Source organism: Fragaria vesca, linkage group LG6 (assembly GCF_000184155.1).
Source record: "Fragaria vesca subsp. vesca linkage group LG6, FraVesHawaii_1.0, whole genome shotgun sequence".
Lineage (NCBI taxonomy): Eukaryota > Viridiplantae > Streptophyta > Magnoliopsida > Rosales > Rosaceae > Fragaria > Fragaria vesca.
Window position 1 is genome coordinate 5,707,068 of NC_020496.1, and position 15,492 is coordinate 5,722,559.

At 38.8% G+C, this 15,492-nt stretch overlaps 2 protein-coding genes across 2 annotated transcripts in view; both read right to left on the minus strand.

Annotated features, from left to right (window-relative positions):
- Window positions 1-12,050, minus strand: part of LOC101307612 — a 23,092-nt gene extending 11,042 nt beyond the window's left edge. The window contains exons 1-12 of the mRNA XM_004304985.1: window positions 11,892-12,050; window positions 11,714-11,776; window positions 11,543-11,632; window positions 10,888-10,953; window positions 10,724-10,789; window positions 10,382-10,398; window positions 10,194-10,275; window positions 10,024-10,103; window positions 8,790-9,036; window positions 8,151-8,707; window positions 7,391-8,037; window positions 6,713-6,787 (exon numbers count right to left, since the gene is read on the minus strand). Of these exons, the coding sequence (XP_004305033.1) occupies window positions 6,713-6,787; window positions 7,391-8,037; window positions 8,151-8,707; window positions 8,790-9,036; window positions 10,024-10,103; window positions 10,194-10,275; window positions 10,382-10,398; window positions 10,724-10,789; window positions 10,888-10,953; window positions 11,543-11,632; window positions 11,714-11,776; window positions 11,892-12,050 (2,149 nt within the window). The remainder of the gene's footprint in view (window positions 1-6,712; window positions 6,788-7,390; window positions 8,038-8,150; window positions 8,708-8,789; window positions 9,037-10,023; window positions 10,104-10,193; window positions 10,276-10,381; window positions 10,399-10,723; window positions 10,790-10,887; window positions 10,954-11,542; window positions 11,633-11,713; window positions 11,777-11,891) is intronic.
- A 340-nt stretch (window positions 12,051-12,390) lies between these two features.
- The window catches only part of LOC101307911 (sugar transporter ERD6-like), a 3,504-nt gene continuing 402 nt past the window's right edge, over window positions 12,391-15,492 (minus strand). Inside the window, 17 exon segments of the mRNA XM_004304986.1 lie at window positions 12,391-12,459; window positions 12,666-12,865; window positions 12,956-13,070; window positions 13,144-13,203; window positions 13,382-13,435; window positions 13,525-13,584; window positions 13,659-13,721; window positions 13,816-13,859; window positions 13,939-14,023; window positions 14,113-14,190; window positions 14,281-14,373; window positions 14,477-14,541; window positions 14,631-14,706; window positions 14,829-14,894; window positions 15,002-15,067; window positions 15,179-15,238; window positions 15,341-15,430. Of these exon segments, the coding sequence (XP_004305034.1) occupies window positions 12,391-12,459; window positions 12,666-12,865; window positions 12,956-13,070; window positions 13,144-13,203; window positions 13,382-13,435; window positions 13,525-13,584; window positions 13,659-13,721; window positions 13,816-13,859; window positions 13,939-14,023; window positions 14,113-14,190; window positions 14,281-14,373; window positions 14,477-14,541; window positions 14,631-14,706; window positions 14,829-14,894; window positions 15,002-15,067; window positions 15,179-15,238; window positions 15,341-15,430 (1,344 nt within the window).

The following is a 15,492-nucleotide window of genomic DNA, read 5'->3' on the forward strand; positions in this document are numbered from 1 at the left end:
GAGAGAGAGAGAGAATAAAAAGATTAAGAATTAAATTCAGTTTACCCCCTTGTGGTTTGGGGGTGACTTCATGTTAGTCCCTACACTTTTACCCCTTGAACTCTTCAATTTCTGTCTGTCGTGCCCAAATTCTCATATTCCGTTTGAATTGACCTTTAATTATCAGCAGTTAAGGTCCGATTTGGACATATAAGGTCCGATTTGCCCAAATTCTAGATACTGGCCTCACAGTTAAGGTTAAAATTATCAGCAGTTAACATCCGATTTGGACAGAATATAGGACATTTGGTCACGCTTAAGGAAAATTCAAAAGTTTGAGGGGTAAACTGATGAAATTGAAAGTATAGGGATTAACATGAAGTTACTCCCAAACTTCATTGGGGTAAACTGAATTTAATTCAAAGATTAACCAGGGCTATTTTAGTCATTTTGGTCGAGATTGATGTCATTTTGAAAGTTTAGGTATGAAACTGATTAAAAAAAAAGATGAGGTATCAGACTGATTTTAGACCTAAAGTTCATGGTAGTAAACTGAAATTTTTCCTTTATAGTTCATGTACTTATGTGATAGTTTCGGAAATTCAATAACCTTAATTATCAGTGGAACATACTTCATGTATTGTTTTTAAAATTTTCTCTTCCAGAAATTGATGTCTTGCCAGGCTCAGAATACACTCAGTTTCTTATGAAGCAAACAACAAGGTAAACAGAAGAATATCAAAGACACCTTGAGGTAAAACCTGAAATAAAAATGCTAAACCCATAACAAGGGCACTATGCACATTCCACTAGCCGAAACCTATAGTGAGGATAGTGTTACCACCATAAGAAGTGGTCGTCTTCCAACTTTGTCTGTTAAAAGCACGCTAAATGCAACACTACTCAGAAATTTGCAGCTGTGAAACTTACATATTTACCCCAATGAGACACATTGATATAGTCCCAATGTGTTTGCATGTGTTTCATATAATGCGCGTATGTTTGTTACATGGAACTAGTGGGGATTGGACTATCTTACATAGTCTAAGCCCACATATCCTGTGTTTGGGAACAACCCAGGACTAAATTTTTAATGGACTATAGAGTCAAAAAAACCCTCCACCACCTGCTTACATAGACACACCAAAATTGAGGGGTTTAGGGCAACTCCAACCATAGTCCTATAATTGAGTCTTATATCCATTATAAGACCTTTTATTGCACTATTCATATAAGACTCATTTTCTCATCTCCAACAGTGAGTCTTATTTTGTGGTCTTATATTCACTTTACTTGATTAAATAAGTTTTGAGTACAAAGTTCATGAATATTATATTAAATAATAGGTTAACATTATTAAATAGGGTGGTGTTATTAACACACTCATTTTTGCTATTAACACACATCATCTATGATGACAGTCAATTATGTATGATGATAGTTAATCATGAAACAAATACAAGTGACAAGTTTGTAAATAAATTTAAAATGTGTGGATAAAAAAATACATAGGGTGTGTTAATAGCATTACCCTATTAAATAAAGGAAAATGCTCATTTAGTACTAATTTAAACCACTCATTCTCCATTCCAATGACAATCTTTTTCATGAGCTCATTTCAATATAAGGTAACATTTTTTATGCCTAAATACACAAATTTTTACTAAAGTATTAACAAATCATATTATTTTAAGACTATTTTGCCATCACCCTTAAACATACGTAGAGAGAGAAAATGAAAGAGAGAGAATACTTGACCAGAATCTCACTGGACTCAGGTCACCGCCGCCAGACCCCGGTCACCCGCCGCCGGACTCCGGTCACCCGGTTGCCGGATTTCCCCGGTCGCCGAATTCCGGTCATCGGTGACTCGGTTACTGACCCCTAATAACTTGGTTACTGACTCTCAATAAACAGTTACTGACCCCCAATAATCGGGTTACTACCCTTAATAACTTAGTTACTGACCCTTAATAATCAGTTACTGGCCCCTAATAATCGGGTTACTGACCCAATAACTTGGTTAATGACCCCCAATTATCAGTTATTGACCCCTAATAATCGGGTTCCTACCCCCAATAACTTAGTTACTGATCCCCAATAATCAGTTACTGACACCCAATAATCAGGTTACTGACCCCAATAATCAATAAAAACACAGAAGAACAAAGAAGATAGGAAGAAGAATAAGTAGAAGGTGATTTCCAACAAAAAAAGAAACCTTAAAAAAAATTATTAATTCCCAGTAACTTTTAATGACCCCCAATAATCATTCAAAACACATACAAACAAAGTATAGATCCAATACAAATTTCACTACTTCGGCAAGTTATAACCTAAACATAGACTAAACCATTTGCTCATCTATCACAATCAAGGTTGTTTATATTGCTTTGAAAGAGGATATTGATCAAAGAGAGGCTTCCAGCAGTTCTAGCAATTTAGTCAAGTTTTTTGTTCAACTACCTCGCATTCAAATTCTTGAGATTCGTAAATACTTCTTAAAGTATTTGGCTGTTGGTTCCTCTCCACCAATGCTGCCTAAACCGTGTTTATATCTCCACACTCTTGTTTTATGCATGAACTTCAGTGATGTGAATGAGATTTTGATTGCTCTATGTGTTTTGAGAAGGTTAAAACCAGATGAGGTTAAAACTCTTACTCGTAGATCTAAAACCATATCGGTTGGGTGCTCATCTCCGGTCAAAACCCTCACCACCGACGATCCGATCCGATCGCACTCGGGCTTGAAGAGATGAAAAGCTACGTTCATCCACAACGGTTTTATGGTGATAAGGTTGACAATCGAGAACGCTGACGACGGACGACGTCGACGATGCCGATTGATGTTTGTTGTTGTTGTTACTGACGTGGCGGCTCTAGCAGAGGAGGATGACGGCGAGGCTGTGGTGATCATTGCCTGTGGCGGCGGCAGCTGTGAGGCTTTGGAATATGAGAATGAGAACGGCGGGCGATGATGGTGGAGAGAGAGAGAGAGAGAGAACCAAATCGAGATAAGAGAGATGGAGAAAGAGATGAGATTTGAGTGGGTTTAGTTACACAGGGATATAGGGTAATAACGTCTTTTTCTTAAGAATAATTGGAATGGGCACAAGGATATGATTTTCATTGGAATGAGATTTACTTTTGCTATTTTTGACCAAATGGGTATTTTCCCTTTAAATAAAGGAAATTTAATCATTTTTATTTTTATCATAATATATTAAATTATTCTTATCATTTAATGAAGTTTATTCAAAAAACTGTTCCTACGGGTCTATGTATTTTTACTGATATTTCTAGTACTTTTTGTTAATTTTTTCAAGTAAAATTGGCATTCTTCAGGATGTATTTAATAGAGCCATATCTTTTAATTAATATTCTCACCATTGGATGATTTGGAAAAGATACAAAATTAACCATTGATTCCCAAATTGTAACAAATCGGGGCCGTTAGGAAAAGTATTGTTGGAAAACCATAAAATCCACTAGGAAATGCAGCTCCACATGCTACGTCATCTCCCATTCAAGGAGAAGTGCGTCCATGCGCGCCAAGAAGAAAGGCGCGCGCGTGTCTCTCCTTTCCTTTCCAGCACGTCAGTCCGTCTGTTTCCTGGGCCAGTTGAATTGATGCGGGCCGAATGCACTGTTTGGGTCTTAGTCTTGGAAAACCATCAAATATATGACTTAAATTAGGACCAAGTCCTATAAATCCAAGACCAAAGCCACGATAAATGTGTTGTTGGAGATGAAAAGTCTTATTTTAAGACCAAGACCAATTATAGTTCCACTGTTGGAGTTGCCCTTATGTAAGCCTCATTCTCACGCTGCACCTTCACCAAACTTCTCGTCGCCTTCAACCAGTCAGATCGTCGCCTGCCGCATCGCCGCCTTCAACCATCACCTCTTTCCCTTCACGACCACCTTGGGGTTCGTGGGTCGGCCGGCGACGGTGCCGAAATCGACGGTCATGTGGAAGGAGTACGTATTCTGCGCCGCCGGTGGGTGGAGGAGCAAGTGGGGTGTGGTGAAGGAGCCGTTGTTGCTGTCGTCCCCTTGAATCGATGGGCTCCACATCTTTCATATTCTGTATCGATCTACCTCATCTCTTTCTTTTTCTAGTATTTGCGTCATATGGATCTGGGAAGAGTAAGCTAAACAAAATTTGATTTAAGATAGTTGCTGAGTTTGCAGGACGTTCATGTGATGGCAGCCCTATTGTTTAAGCTGTTTGAAAAGAAATGGCAACCCTACTGATGACCGAGGTTAACAGAATAATAGTGATCTTCTCTAACAGAAAACAAGTGGCTTGATCACCCATAATGCAGAGTTAACACCTTGTTACTTGAGTATGATTCCACCAAGATAAACCAAGGCGAGACGCCCGTTTAACCCATGTCTTGAGTCCAAACTTTAAGGGGGGCTACCACTGAGTGACAGTTAAGAGGCATTAACGGGTTTGTGAGATTATTGATCAAATCCTCACCTAAGAGATGTTTTAAACAGAAACTTTGGAAACTTGTAGAAGGGAGCAATAGTGCGGTTACCATAGACCAAGATCGGGCATGTCCGGGTAAGTATCACCATGTGGTTCCCGACCTAGGAATAATGCAGGCTGGGAAGGGGCAAGACCTAAATGTTGAGTATTTAGTCTATGTGAAAACCAGAATCAGACAAGACATTTGTACCAAATCAATTGAAAAGAAGAAAACAAACCTGACGAGGCTATTAAAGACGCCCAATTGCCAACTAATGAGCATCTCCAGCAGAATGCTTAATTCAAAAATAATAATAAATTGTTAACTTTTAGGATAAATAGGAACTCCAGCAGAATGCCTAGTTAAGAGAGTATCTTCAATACACAACGTGTATCTTCACATACATACATGAATGGTCATGATTAGAGGAAATAATATAAAAACATGGTGGTCAAACATATGAATTATTATGAACGGTTAAGATTGTGTCATGTAAATACACGTCGTGCATACAAGAATTTTCAATAAATTGCTAAATCCTAAAATTGCTAAACGAAATTGATTAATTTATCAACCTTGCCAGGGATTGCTAAAGAGAAACCTATGTTTTCTCTCCTTTTTTTATCTACATGTCAGTTTATGATTTGTTAAAAATATTACATAGCAATAACTGTTTGAGCCAAATGCTTTTAAGTTACCTAAAAGTAAAAAGGATATTATCTTCTAGTTCTGTTACATTACATTTTGAGTATAAGATTATGACCAAACTTAGAGAGCTTTTAATTTACCTGCATCTACAAATATAGAGCTTGCATAATAAGATACTGCATTGGCACCCACAAATGGTTGCAGTGTGATCCGTTATTTCTAAACCAATTTATTTTCCCTATTCACTACTAGATCATCGTTTATAGTATTGATAAATAAGGGTCATTCCCGCAGAGGACTAAATGAATCCAACTACTCAAAAGATGTCACAAAAGTGACTACTGATCCTAGCGAACAGCAGTCGAAAACCTAATTAGTTGACTAACCTAAACAAGTCGGAAAAATACAAGAATTTACAGACTCGAACTAGACACACAGAAGGACTCACACACAAAAATTCAGATGAATCGAAGTTCGTTTACTATGTCAAATAAATACTGAAAAACGGAGGACAGAATAGTGACGAAAACTGATTTTGGTTTTGGTTTTGGGAAACAATGAGATAAAACTAGCTAGGGAAGATGCAATCCACCCCGACAATCACACGCAAGACAATTTGTTCGGTTATAGTTCAATTAATCTAGATGAAGATGCTCAGGTTGGTTCGGTACGCTTGAAACACAACCTATTACCCTTTCTTACTTCGTACGCTAGGCAGGAAGTGCTCTGCACCTAAACTATTCTCAAGCAATGCAATCTAAAAATACGCTTATTAGATTAAACATGCAGAGATCCTTAAGTTCTAAAAGGATTTGAGACATCACAAGACATCGCAATAAACTTAGCGCCTTGCTAAACCTAGGATTTAGTTTACATGCTAGCGAAAACTAACAATTGCTTCTCTAGATAGTTTGAGGAGTCCGATATTGACACTGGCATCAAACTATCAAGGCTATAGAACCCTAACATGTATACTAAGCGTGCACTCAAAGCATACAAGAAAAGAATTCGTCAATGCAATAATAGTAAACCAAATCTCATCTTGGATTAAATGAAACTAAAACCAAAACTCAAATAATCATGTTGTTCATGTCTAGGGCTTCAAGCAGCCCCTAACTAAGAGAAACTAAATAGACATTATAACAAAAATAGAAGAATGGGAGGAGGAGCGGAGAAGAAGAAGAGGAAGCCGTCAAGAATGATAGCATAGGCTTTTATATTGCTTCTTTCAACCAATCCTTCTTGATTTAGGTTTCCTTAGACATTTTGATTGGTGTACATCTGTAGGACCAATGTAAGTGTGCCAACTCATTTAACTCTTCATAATTAGCTTCACATCGAGATAATAAGTTGGATAATGAAGTACAAACTCGTCTATGGGCCTCCCGGTGTGATTTGGGCCTCAAAACACAAATTCTCATCAAGAGTCAGATTCGCGCGCAGATTGACCTTATGGTACTAAATTGGACATAACTTCTTCTAGGAAAATGATATTCATGAACCGTAAAATGCTATGGAAAGCTGACATCCGTAGCTTTCCGTTGATATAAGACTCATCATCTGGTTCTTCTCGAGCTTCCCTTAGTGCTTCGTCGTAGTTGGCTGACTTTCAAAGGCAGATTTCTGAATTTCGTCTTCCACTCCCTCTTTTCCTTCTTTTCTTCTTATTTGCTTCAGAACACCTAGAAAACAAATAAACAAAGTAAATAACTAGAAAATACACCGATTAAACAAAGAAAATATAGAGGATTTTGATACAAATAATGTATAATTATGCACCTATCACAGAGACAAGAGCCCAACTCCAACCTAAGCATATTCACGCATCCAGATCATGAAAACTTCTTTTTTTTTTTTTTTTTTGTAGAAGAGAATAATACAATAAAACCCAAAGAAGCCAGGCAAAAAAAGCAAGCCCAAATCTTCCAAACAAACGAAAGAGGGGCAACACAACACCTAAAAGCACACAAAACTAAGGAGGAGACACAGCGTCAAAGAGAAGAATACGCATTAGGGAGGAGGGAGGATTGGAGAACCAATCCTCAGGACACACCCTGCGCAGCGCAAGAGAAGCCACCCAATCAACAGCCTCATTTGCCTTCCTACTAGCCCAACGCTAGTTAACCTGTTGAAAACTAGATAAACTTTTCTGGATCCAAGCTATCGAACGAGCAGCTGTCTAATCAACAGTAGATAAAGGATTTAAAAGAGTTGAAATGAGGACTAAAGAATCCGATTCCAACTGAAAAGAAGAAAGAGAGAGAGAGAAGAGGCTAAGCTAAGACCAAGCTTGATAGCTAAAGCCTCAGCAGCCATAACAGAGATTGCAGAGCCTTGGTTATGCATTCCACCAACAATATTCCCCAAAGAATTTCGAGCAACAGCCGCAAGACCACACTCTGCCGAATCCTTATTCCAAGCAGCATCTGTGTTGATCTTAATCATTCCCATTTTCGGCTTGACCCAAAAGTGAACCGCTCCATCAGAATTCAAGTTCTGAGGAGCCAAAGACTTGTAAAGGTTCTGAGGAATGAGCAGAAATTCTTGAGCCAAGCGAAAAGCAGTTGAGGCCGTTTGAACATGATCAAAACCAGTCTTGTTGAAGACCAGATTACATCTTGCCTCCCAGATATTCCACAAAAGGAAGGACACAGTTGTTTTGAAATCAGCATCAAAGTCACAGTGGTCAGCCTTAGCCAAAAAGACACCATCAATCCATCTATCCAGAGAAGCAATAGCTCGAGAATCTACAAAATAAGAGATAGGATGAGCACACCAAACCTGCCTGGCCAGAGGGCACAACAGAAGGCAATGCTCAATTGTTTCCGGTTCAGCATCACAAAGAGGGCACAATGGGTTTGTAGCCAAATGTCTATAGACTCTCTTCTCATTTGTTGCCAAGAAGTTCGACACAGCTCTCCAGAGAAAATGTCTGATTTTTGGTAAAGTTTTAACTTTCCAAATTCATTACCAAACTCTACTAGGGACCGAGTGGGACTGATTAGGATTTGAGCTTGTAGCTAACCTCATTGGAGCAATTTGAACCGCATAACCAGATTTGACCGAGTATTCACCCGATGAAGAGTGAGCCCATTCTTGTTTGTCCTGATCTGAAGCTGAGCCAAACTGAGAAGCAATGACAGCATGTCTAGCCTCCATAGGGATAGAGTACCAATTGCAGCAAAGTCCCAAGAATCAGAAGCTCTGTTGATAATTGCAGCTACCGGAGTAAAAATCTCAGGATGCAAGTCGAAAGGGCGAAGGTTCAAAGATGGCAGCCTAGAAATCCAACTATCCTTCCAAAGGTCCACATTAATCCCCAAACCAATCTGCCAGAGGAGCCATTTTTGGAGAAGGGTGAGTCCCTCTAGTAAGCTAGACCATGCCCACGAAGGAGAGCTCCCTCTTGTTGCCTGTAACATTTCACAGTTGGGGAAATACAAACTTTTCAGAACTCTGGCCCATAACGCCCCTGGCGCTGCATGAAGACGCCAACACTGTTTAGCTAATAAGGCAATGTTGAAATCCATCAAGTTTCTGAACCCCATGCCTCCCACATCCTTCTCACAGCCCATGGCCTCCCATTTCTTCCAATGCACCCCCTGATGAGTCAGAATTACCCCACCAAAATTTGGATAGCGAAGAAGAAATCTGATTGCATATTGAATTTGGGAACTTGAACACCATCATAGGGTAGGCCGGCACTGCGAAAGCTACTGCCTTAATCATAATTTCTTTCCCAGCTTGATTAAGAGAAGAAGAATTCCAACCCACAATTCTTTTGTTGATCTTCTCCTTGACATACTTGAGCGCAGCCACCTTAGAACGCCCCCACAATGTTGGGAGACCTAAATACAACCCTGGATCATCCACAGCCTTCATATTCAGGATTAAGCTCAAAAGAAGCACTATCTCATGTCTTGTATTAGGACTGAAATAAAAAGAAGATTTATTCAAATTTATAGATTGACCTGAAACCGTGTAGTAGAGGTGAAGCGCATCAGAGAGAGCTTCGCAGTTATACAGAGAGGCCTTTAAGAAGAAAGAATCATCCGCAAAGAACATATGACTAACTAGGGGACCATTCTCCGTTATTCTAACTGCATCAAGGAGATTCTAATCACACATCTTGTTGATCATGGAGGAAAGCACATCATTGATGAATAGGAACAAGAAGGGAGAGAGAGGATCCCCTTGACGTAACCCTCTAGTATGTTGAAATCTCTTCCCTGGGGAGCCATTGATGATCAGAGCCATAGAAACTGAGGAGGCACAATCCATAACAATCCTAACCCAATTTCGCTGAAACCCCATTTTCAAGAGAACCTTTTCAAGAAAATGCTAGTCAACCCTGTCATAAGCCTTGTTCATGTCTAACTTGAGTGCTAGTTCCCCATCCGAGCCCGCTCTTAGCATCTTAAGCTTGTGAAAACATTCATGCGCCACCAGGATATTGTCTTGGATCTGACGACCAGAGACAAAGGCAGATTAGTTCTCTGTGATTAGGTCCGACATAAACATCTTCAATCTATTGGAGATGATTTTTGTCAGAATCTTATATCCAAAGTTGCAGAGCACAAGCCACCTCCGGATTGTCAACTTTAGGAATAAGAGCCAAGTAAGTACAGTTGAAATGATGAGACATCTTAGCATTTGTCGAGGTTTGGGAAGTTGCCAAAAAAATTATCTCCTTTACAATCTCCCAGTGAGCCTGATAGAAGGAGCCCGAAACCATCTGGCCCCAGATCTTTAAGGCCCCCCCAGATCAAACACTGCAGCCTTGACCTCCTCCATCGATACTTCTTGCATTAGAGAATCGTTAATCTCAGGAGTTACCTTAGTTTCCATAAAATTCACATGAAAACTTGAAAAGAGAAATGGTAACACTTGTATATTTATATTTGTTCAGGCAGCTTACTATATGAGTGAGTAAGCATATCTCTTTTGGAACAAGTCTAGGACTTTTTCCTTGTGCTGCTGAAACATTTCAGTATAATCCTGCACGAATGGAAAAGCATCGTCTTATTTCATGACTACCAAACAGAAGATTTTTCACAATGAGCAGAAGTCAGAAAGAGGAAAGGTTACCATGATTTCAGCTGCTTCTTGAGATATGTCGGCATGCTTTCCTCTCAGACGCTTCAAAGTCCTTGTGCCTACCAACTTTTGCCTACAGAAAAGTACTGTATCAATCTACTTGAGCATTGTTATTGAAATTTCACCATCAAAATATTTCAAACTAAAAAAATTTGTGATGGACAATTGAATGGACTCACCAGCCACCTTGGAGACTCTGGAATGAAAAATAAGCCTAATGTGTACTAGTGATGGAATAGCACCTGAGAAAAAAGATGACAAGTATTAACTACTGGATTCAGCTTTTAATCAAAGAACAAATTTATTCACGGTAGGATAAATTACCAATAACCGCCAAGGTGCGCCAGATTATAACATTTCCAAGGAAAAAGGCTAGTGCTAAGCCGCAACTACACATCAACTGCGCACTTGAAAATTAGGCATGAAATCAGAGAGAGGGTAAGTAAGATGGGAAAGCAAAGAGAATAAGTTGGCAGTTCATCAACATCATTTCATATTTACTATCTTAATTATGATAATACCTGAGTAGCTGAAGTAAATGCTCCTCTAAGATCCCTGGGTGTTATTTCTGCTATGTATATAGGTACCTGTTTATCAATAAGATTTTGATTCTTATGCATTCTATAGATGAATACAATGATTAGAAAAACTTAGAAAGCAGAATATACCGCAAACTTCTCATTACCACGTAGCAAATTATACCAACACCGAATCCCACAGACAACCGTCCTAAATCAAGCCACCAAGCATTCTGCATCAAGTAGTCAACTCAGCTACTGATTGAAGTCTTGAACCAAGAAATGGGAAAAAACTAAAAGAAGCCAAGAACAAAGTTGGAAATTGTTTTTGTTCTTGACTTGTTCTGTAGCAATCATTGACAATCTATACTTCAACATTCTTAGTATCTCTTGGAACCTGCAACGGTTTTTAAACTGTTACCACAATATGTTCCAATGCACCATATTGCAGATTTCTTTTTATCTTCAAGTACAAACTAGAAGCTGGCCATATAGGTCTACAATGTATCCAGAAGTTTGAACTCAAGGCTTATTTGTGAGAAATCTAAATCAATCTATTCCAAGCTGTTTCTATGAGATGGAAAGAAAAGAAACCTAAATCAATATTTTTTCACTAAAACAAAAATTTGAACATCCCTTTGGAGATGGAAAGAAAAGAGGCCTGTGCAAATGCTATGGTTAGCCATCCTGCAGCACAAAATGTTTCAGAAAGCCACATTGTCTGCTTGTTAAACACATAGGGAAAAAAGCAAGAAACTTTCAGATTTAATGATTTAAAAGTCTTTAGCAGCCCCAGTTGTATACAGTAATGGAATGACTTACACCCCTGCGACCAATAAGATCGGTTATCTTCCCATTCACCAGTGCACCAATCATTCCTCCAATTGTCATTATTGAACCAAAAACTGAGTACTGTATGATCAGAATGAAGTCTACCAAATGCCAATAAGATAAAATTAGAACAAAAAAGATTGAAATTTAAGTACTACTCACTGCTGCAACAGTAAGGCCCAAGTCTTCCATGATTCCTGATTCAGCAGCTGATGAATATCCTATCTACAAAACAATGTCATTGTGTACTCTTCTTAAGTCCAATGCTTGAACAAAAGAGGGTATGAGAAAGATGTTTACAACTTTATATCATATGAATGAGACTATGAGATGAACTTACAGCACAGCCATAGCCAAAGGCACCAGAGAGAGCCACCAATGTGCTCAGAACCACAACAGGGGTGGCCGAGGAAGACCCACTTAGGTTGATGACGTCACTGGAATCACCTGAAGCTCCATTGATGTTGGACTTTGACCCTGACAGTAGCCTTTCCTCCATGGTTTCTTCCCCTCTCTTACTTTCTTTAGAAAACAAGACAATGAGGAAGTCGTAAAAAAACCAAAAGGAGACGGATAAGAAGAACGAGACTTCAAGCATTGGTCTAGAACGAGAAACACATGGATGTGCACATTGACTTACAGTTGCACCCATCATTACGTTCAATTTCACAGTATTGTATAGCGGTGTTAATAACAAGTGTTCTGGGTGCTTGATCTTGGATGTTGAAACTTAACATCTGAGTAGGACAACTTAGTTGCATATATACGAAGTTGGTACTTTATAAACATGAAGATGTGCCAAGTTCATGGCTTTTTAACAGCAACAAAGTTTATGGCTTTCACTGTTCTTGTATTGGCTGAACAGTTGTCAGTACACCAATGTTTTGGTTCCTGGGAAACATTGGTTCCTAATTTGTTAGCCACAAAAGAAGCAATATAAGCAAGTTAGCAACCCAACTAGTAATCGAAAAAAATAAGTTAGCAACCCAACTATGGAACTAGGGTGTGGTGCAAAACCATGATACTGGAATGTGTTCCATAATCGCAAGAGTATAACTTTCTTTTGTATCATTATGATACAATAAAGTAGCAAAAAAAGTGATAGAAATATTGCCATTCTATCATGCATAGGCAGCATAGCCATCTCCTGTGTACAGACAAGGATGGAATGGAGACGTATTTCATCTTATAGTCGGGGGAAATGAGCCATTGATGCTTGTATTTCTTCTAGGGTGCGACCCTTGGTCTCTGGCACTAGCTTTGCTACGAACAGAACCATTAACCCGGAGACGGCTGAGAAGAAGAAAAATGTTCCTGAAGTAGCACAGTATTAATGACACAGATTATTAACAGTCTCTTGTGTGACAGAAAGAGGGAAAGGTATGAAGAATGAAAACGACATACCTTCTGAGTTCCATTCCATCATGAAATTGAAGGTGTATGTCACTATCCAAGCACAAGACCACTTCACCAAACTCAACAGGCTTCCTGCTGTACCTTTAACATTTATGGGGAATATCTGAAATTGAAATGATTCCCAACTCTGTTAGGAAAATTTTTGAAAGACATCAGTTGAAGTGCACAAAGCTCACCTCAGACATAATAACCCAGGGTAATCCTGCTATGCCAGCTGAATATGATAGACACTGACCCTGAGAAATTAAGAATGCAGTCTGTTATAGATTGTCATTGGTAAAGCTTCAGGCAAAGTACGTTGATGATATCTTGAAGTCTTGAAATGTTACCATTTCGGACTTGGTTCAAGCGTGACAGAAGTCACAGAACAGGAAAAGAGAGGGAATTCTTACCATTTGGCTAGAATGTACTTACCAATAAGCCGATGTACACCAAAATGGGAGTGAGCTCTTTCCAGAAATTGATGTCCTGCATGCCAAGCTCAGAGTGTGCTCAGTTACTTACCAAGCAAACCACAAGGAGAACAGAAGAATATCAAAGACAGTTTGAGGTAAGACCTGAAATAAGAATGCCAAACCAACAAGAAGGGAACTAAAGCACAATCCGCCAGCAGAAACCTGCAAACATTTGTTCAATTCACCAGGAACTTATATGCATATTCAACACCATATAGTTAGGATTTCGTCTTCACCATAAGAAGTGGTCGTCTTCCAACTTTGTCTGTTAATAGCACACTCAATGCAACACCAGGAATCTGTGAAAGAACATGTCCAAATGTTTTGAGTCTTCAGATATGATGCATCAAACACTACTCTATCCATTTGCAGCTGTAAAACTTATATATTTACCCCAATGAGAGCCAATGATATAGTCCCAATGCTACTTGGAAAACCTGAAAGAAAATGAATAAGTATCATATATTATGTTGCTTTACTAGAGTATAAGATCAACATAGAGAGCTTTTGGTTTACCTGCATCAACAAATATAGAACTTGCGTAATATGCTACTGCATAGGCACCCCCAAATTGTTGCAGTGACATGAGTCCAATTCCAATCTAAGCAGTAAGCACATTCATGTGTCCAGATCATGAAAAGAGAATTGAAATGCATGCAAGTGTATCTATTATTTCCTTGAGGCACTTACAATGAGTGAGTAAGCATATCTCTTTTCGAACAGGTCTAGGAATTTTTCTGAGTGTTGCTGAAACATATCTGTATAATCCTGCAAGAATGGAAGAGCCTTGTCTTATTTCATGACTACCAAACAGTAGATTTTTCACAAGAAGCTGAAGTCAGAATGAGGGAATGTTACCATGATATCAGCTGCTTCTTGAGATATGTCGGCATTCTTTCCTCTCAAACGCTGAAGAGCTGCTTCAAATTCCTTGTGCCTACCCATTTTGGCCTGCATAAAAGTACCGTATCAATCTACTTGAGTATTGTAGCTGACATTTCACCCACCAACTATTCAATATAAAATATGTGAGGGACTATTGAATTGGACTCACCAGCCACCTTGGAGACTCTGGGATGAAAAATAGACCTATAATGTGTAGAAGAGATGGAATAGCACCTGAAACAAAAATAACTAGTATTTACTACTGGATCCAATTCTTAATCAAAGAATTAATTACCTCATGGTAGGAAAAAATGACGATTTACCAATAATCGCCAAGGTCCGCCAGGTTATGACATTTCCAAGGAAAAAGGCTAGTGCTAAGCCACAACTAAGCATCAACTGTGCACTTGAAAATTCGGCAAGAAATTAGAGACAGGGCAAGTAAGATGGGAAGCACAGATAACAAGTTGTCAAATCATCAATGTCATCTATTATTTCAATGATTGTAACTATGATAATACCTGAGTAGCTGAAGTAAATCTTCCTCTAAGATCCTTGGGTGTTATTTCTGCTATGTATACAGGTACCTGTTTATGAGTAACATTTTGTTTAATGTCATGTGTTCTATAGATGTCACAAAATGATAATAAAAAACTTAGAAAACAGAATATACTGCATGCAGAGTTTTCATTACCACATAGCAAATTATTCCAACGCCGAATCCCACTGACAACCGTCCTAAATCAAGCCACCAAGCATTCTGCACAAAGTATTTAACTCAGCTACTGGTTGCACCAAACATTTTCTCTTTTGCTTGAAACATAAATATGAATATCGTTGTAGTTGGAGATGAGAAAGAGAGAAAAAAAACCTGTGCAAATGATATGGTGAGCCATCCTGCAGCATTGAATGCTTCAGATAGCCACATTGTCTGCTCGAAAAACATGAAATGAAAGAGCAAAAAAGTTTCAGATTTTTTTTATGTAACAATCTCCAGCAGCCCCAGTTATAAAAGGGTAATGCAAAAACTTACACCTCTACGACCAATGAGATCGGTTATCTTCCCATTTACTAGTGCACCAATCATTCCTCCAACCGTCATTATTGAACCAAAAACTGAGTACTGAATGATCAGAGTAGAGTCTATCAAATGTCAATAGCAGACCTAAAAAAAAAAAAAAAAAA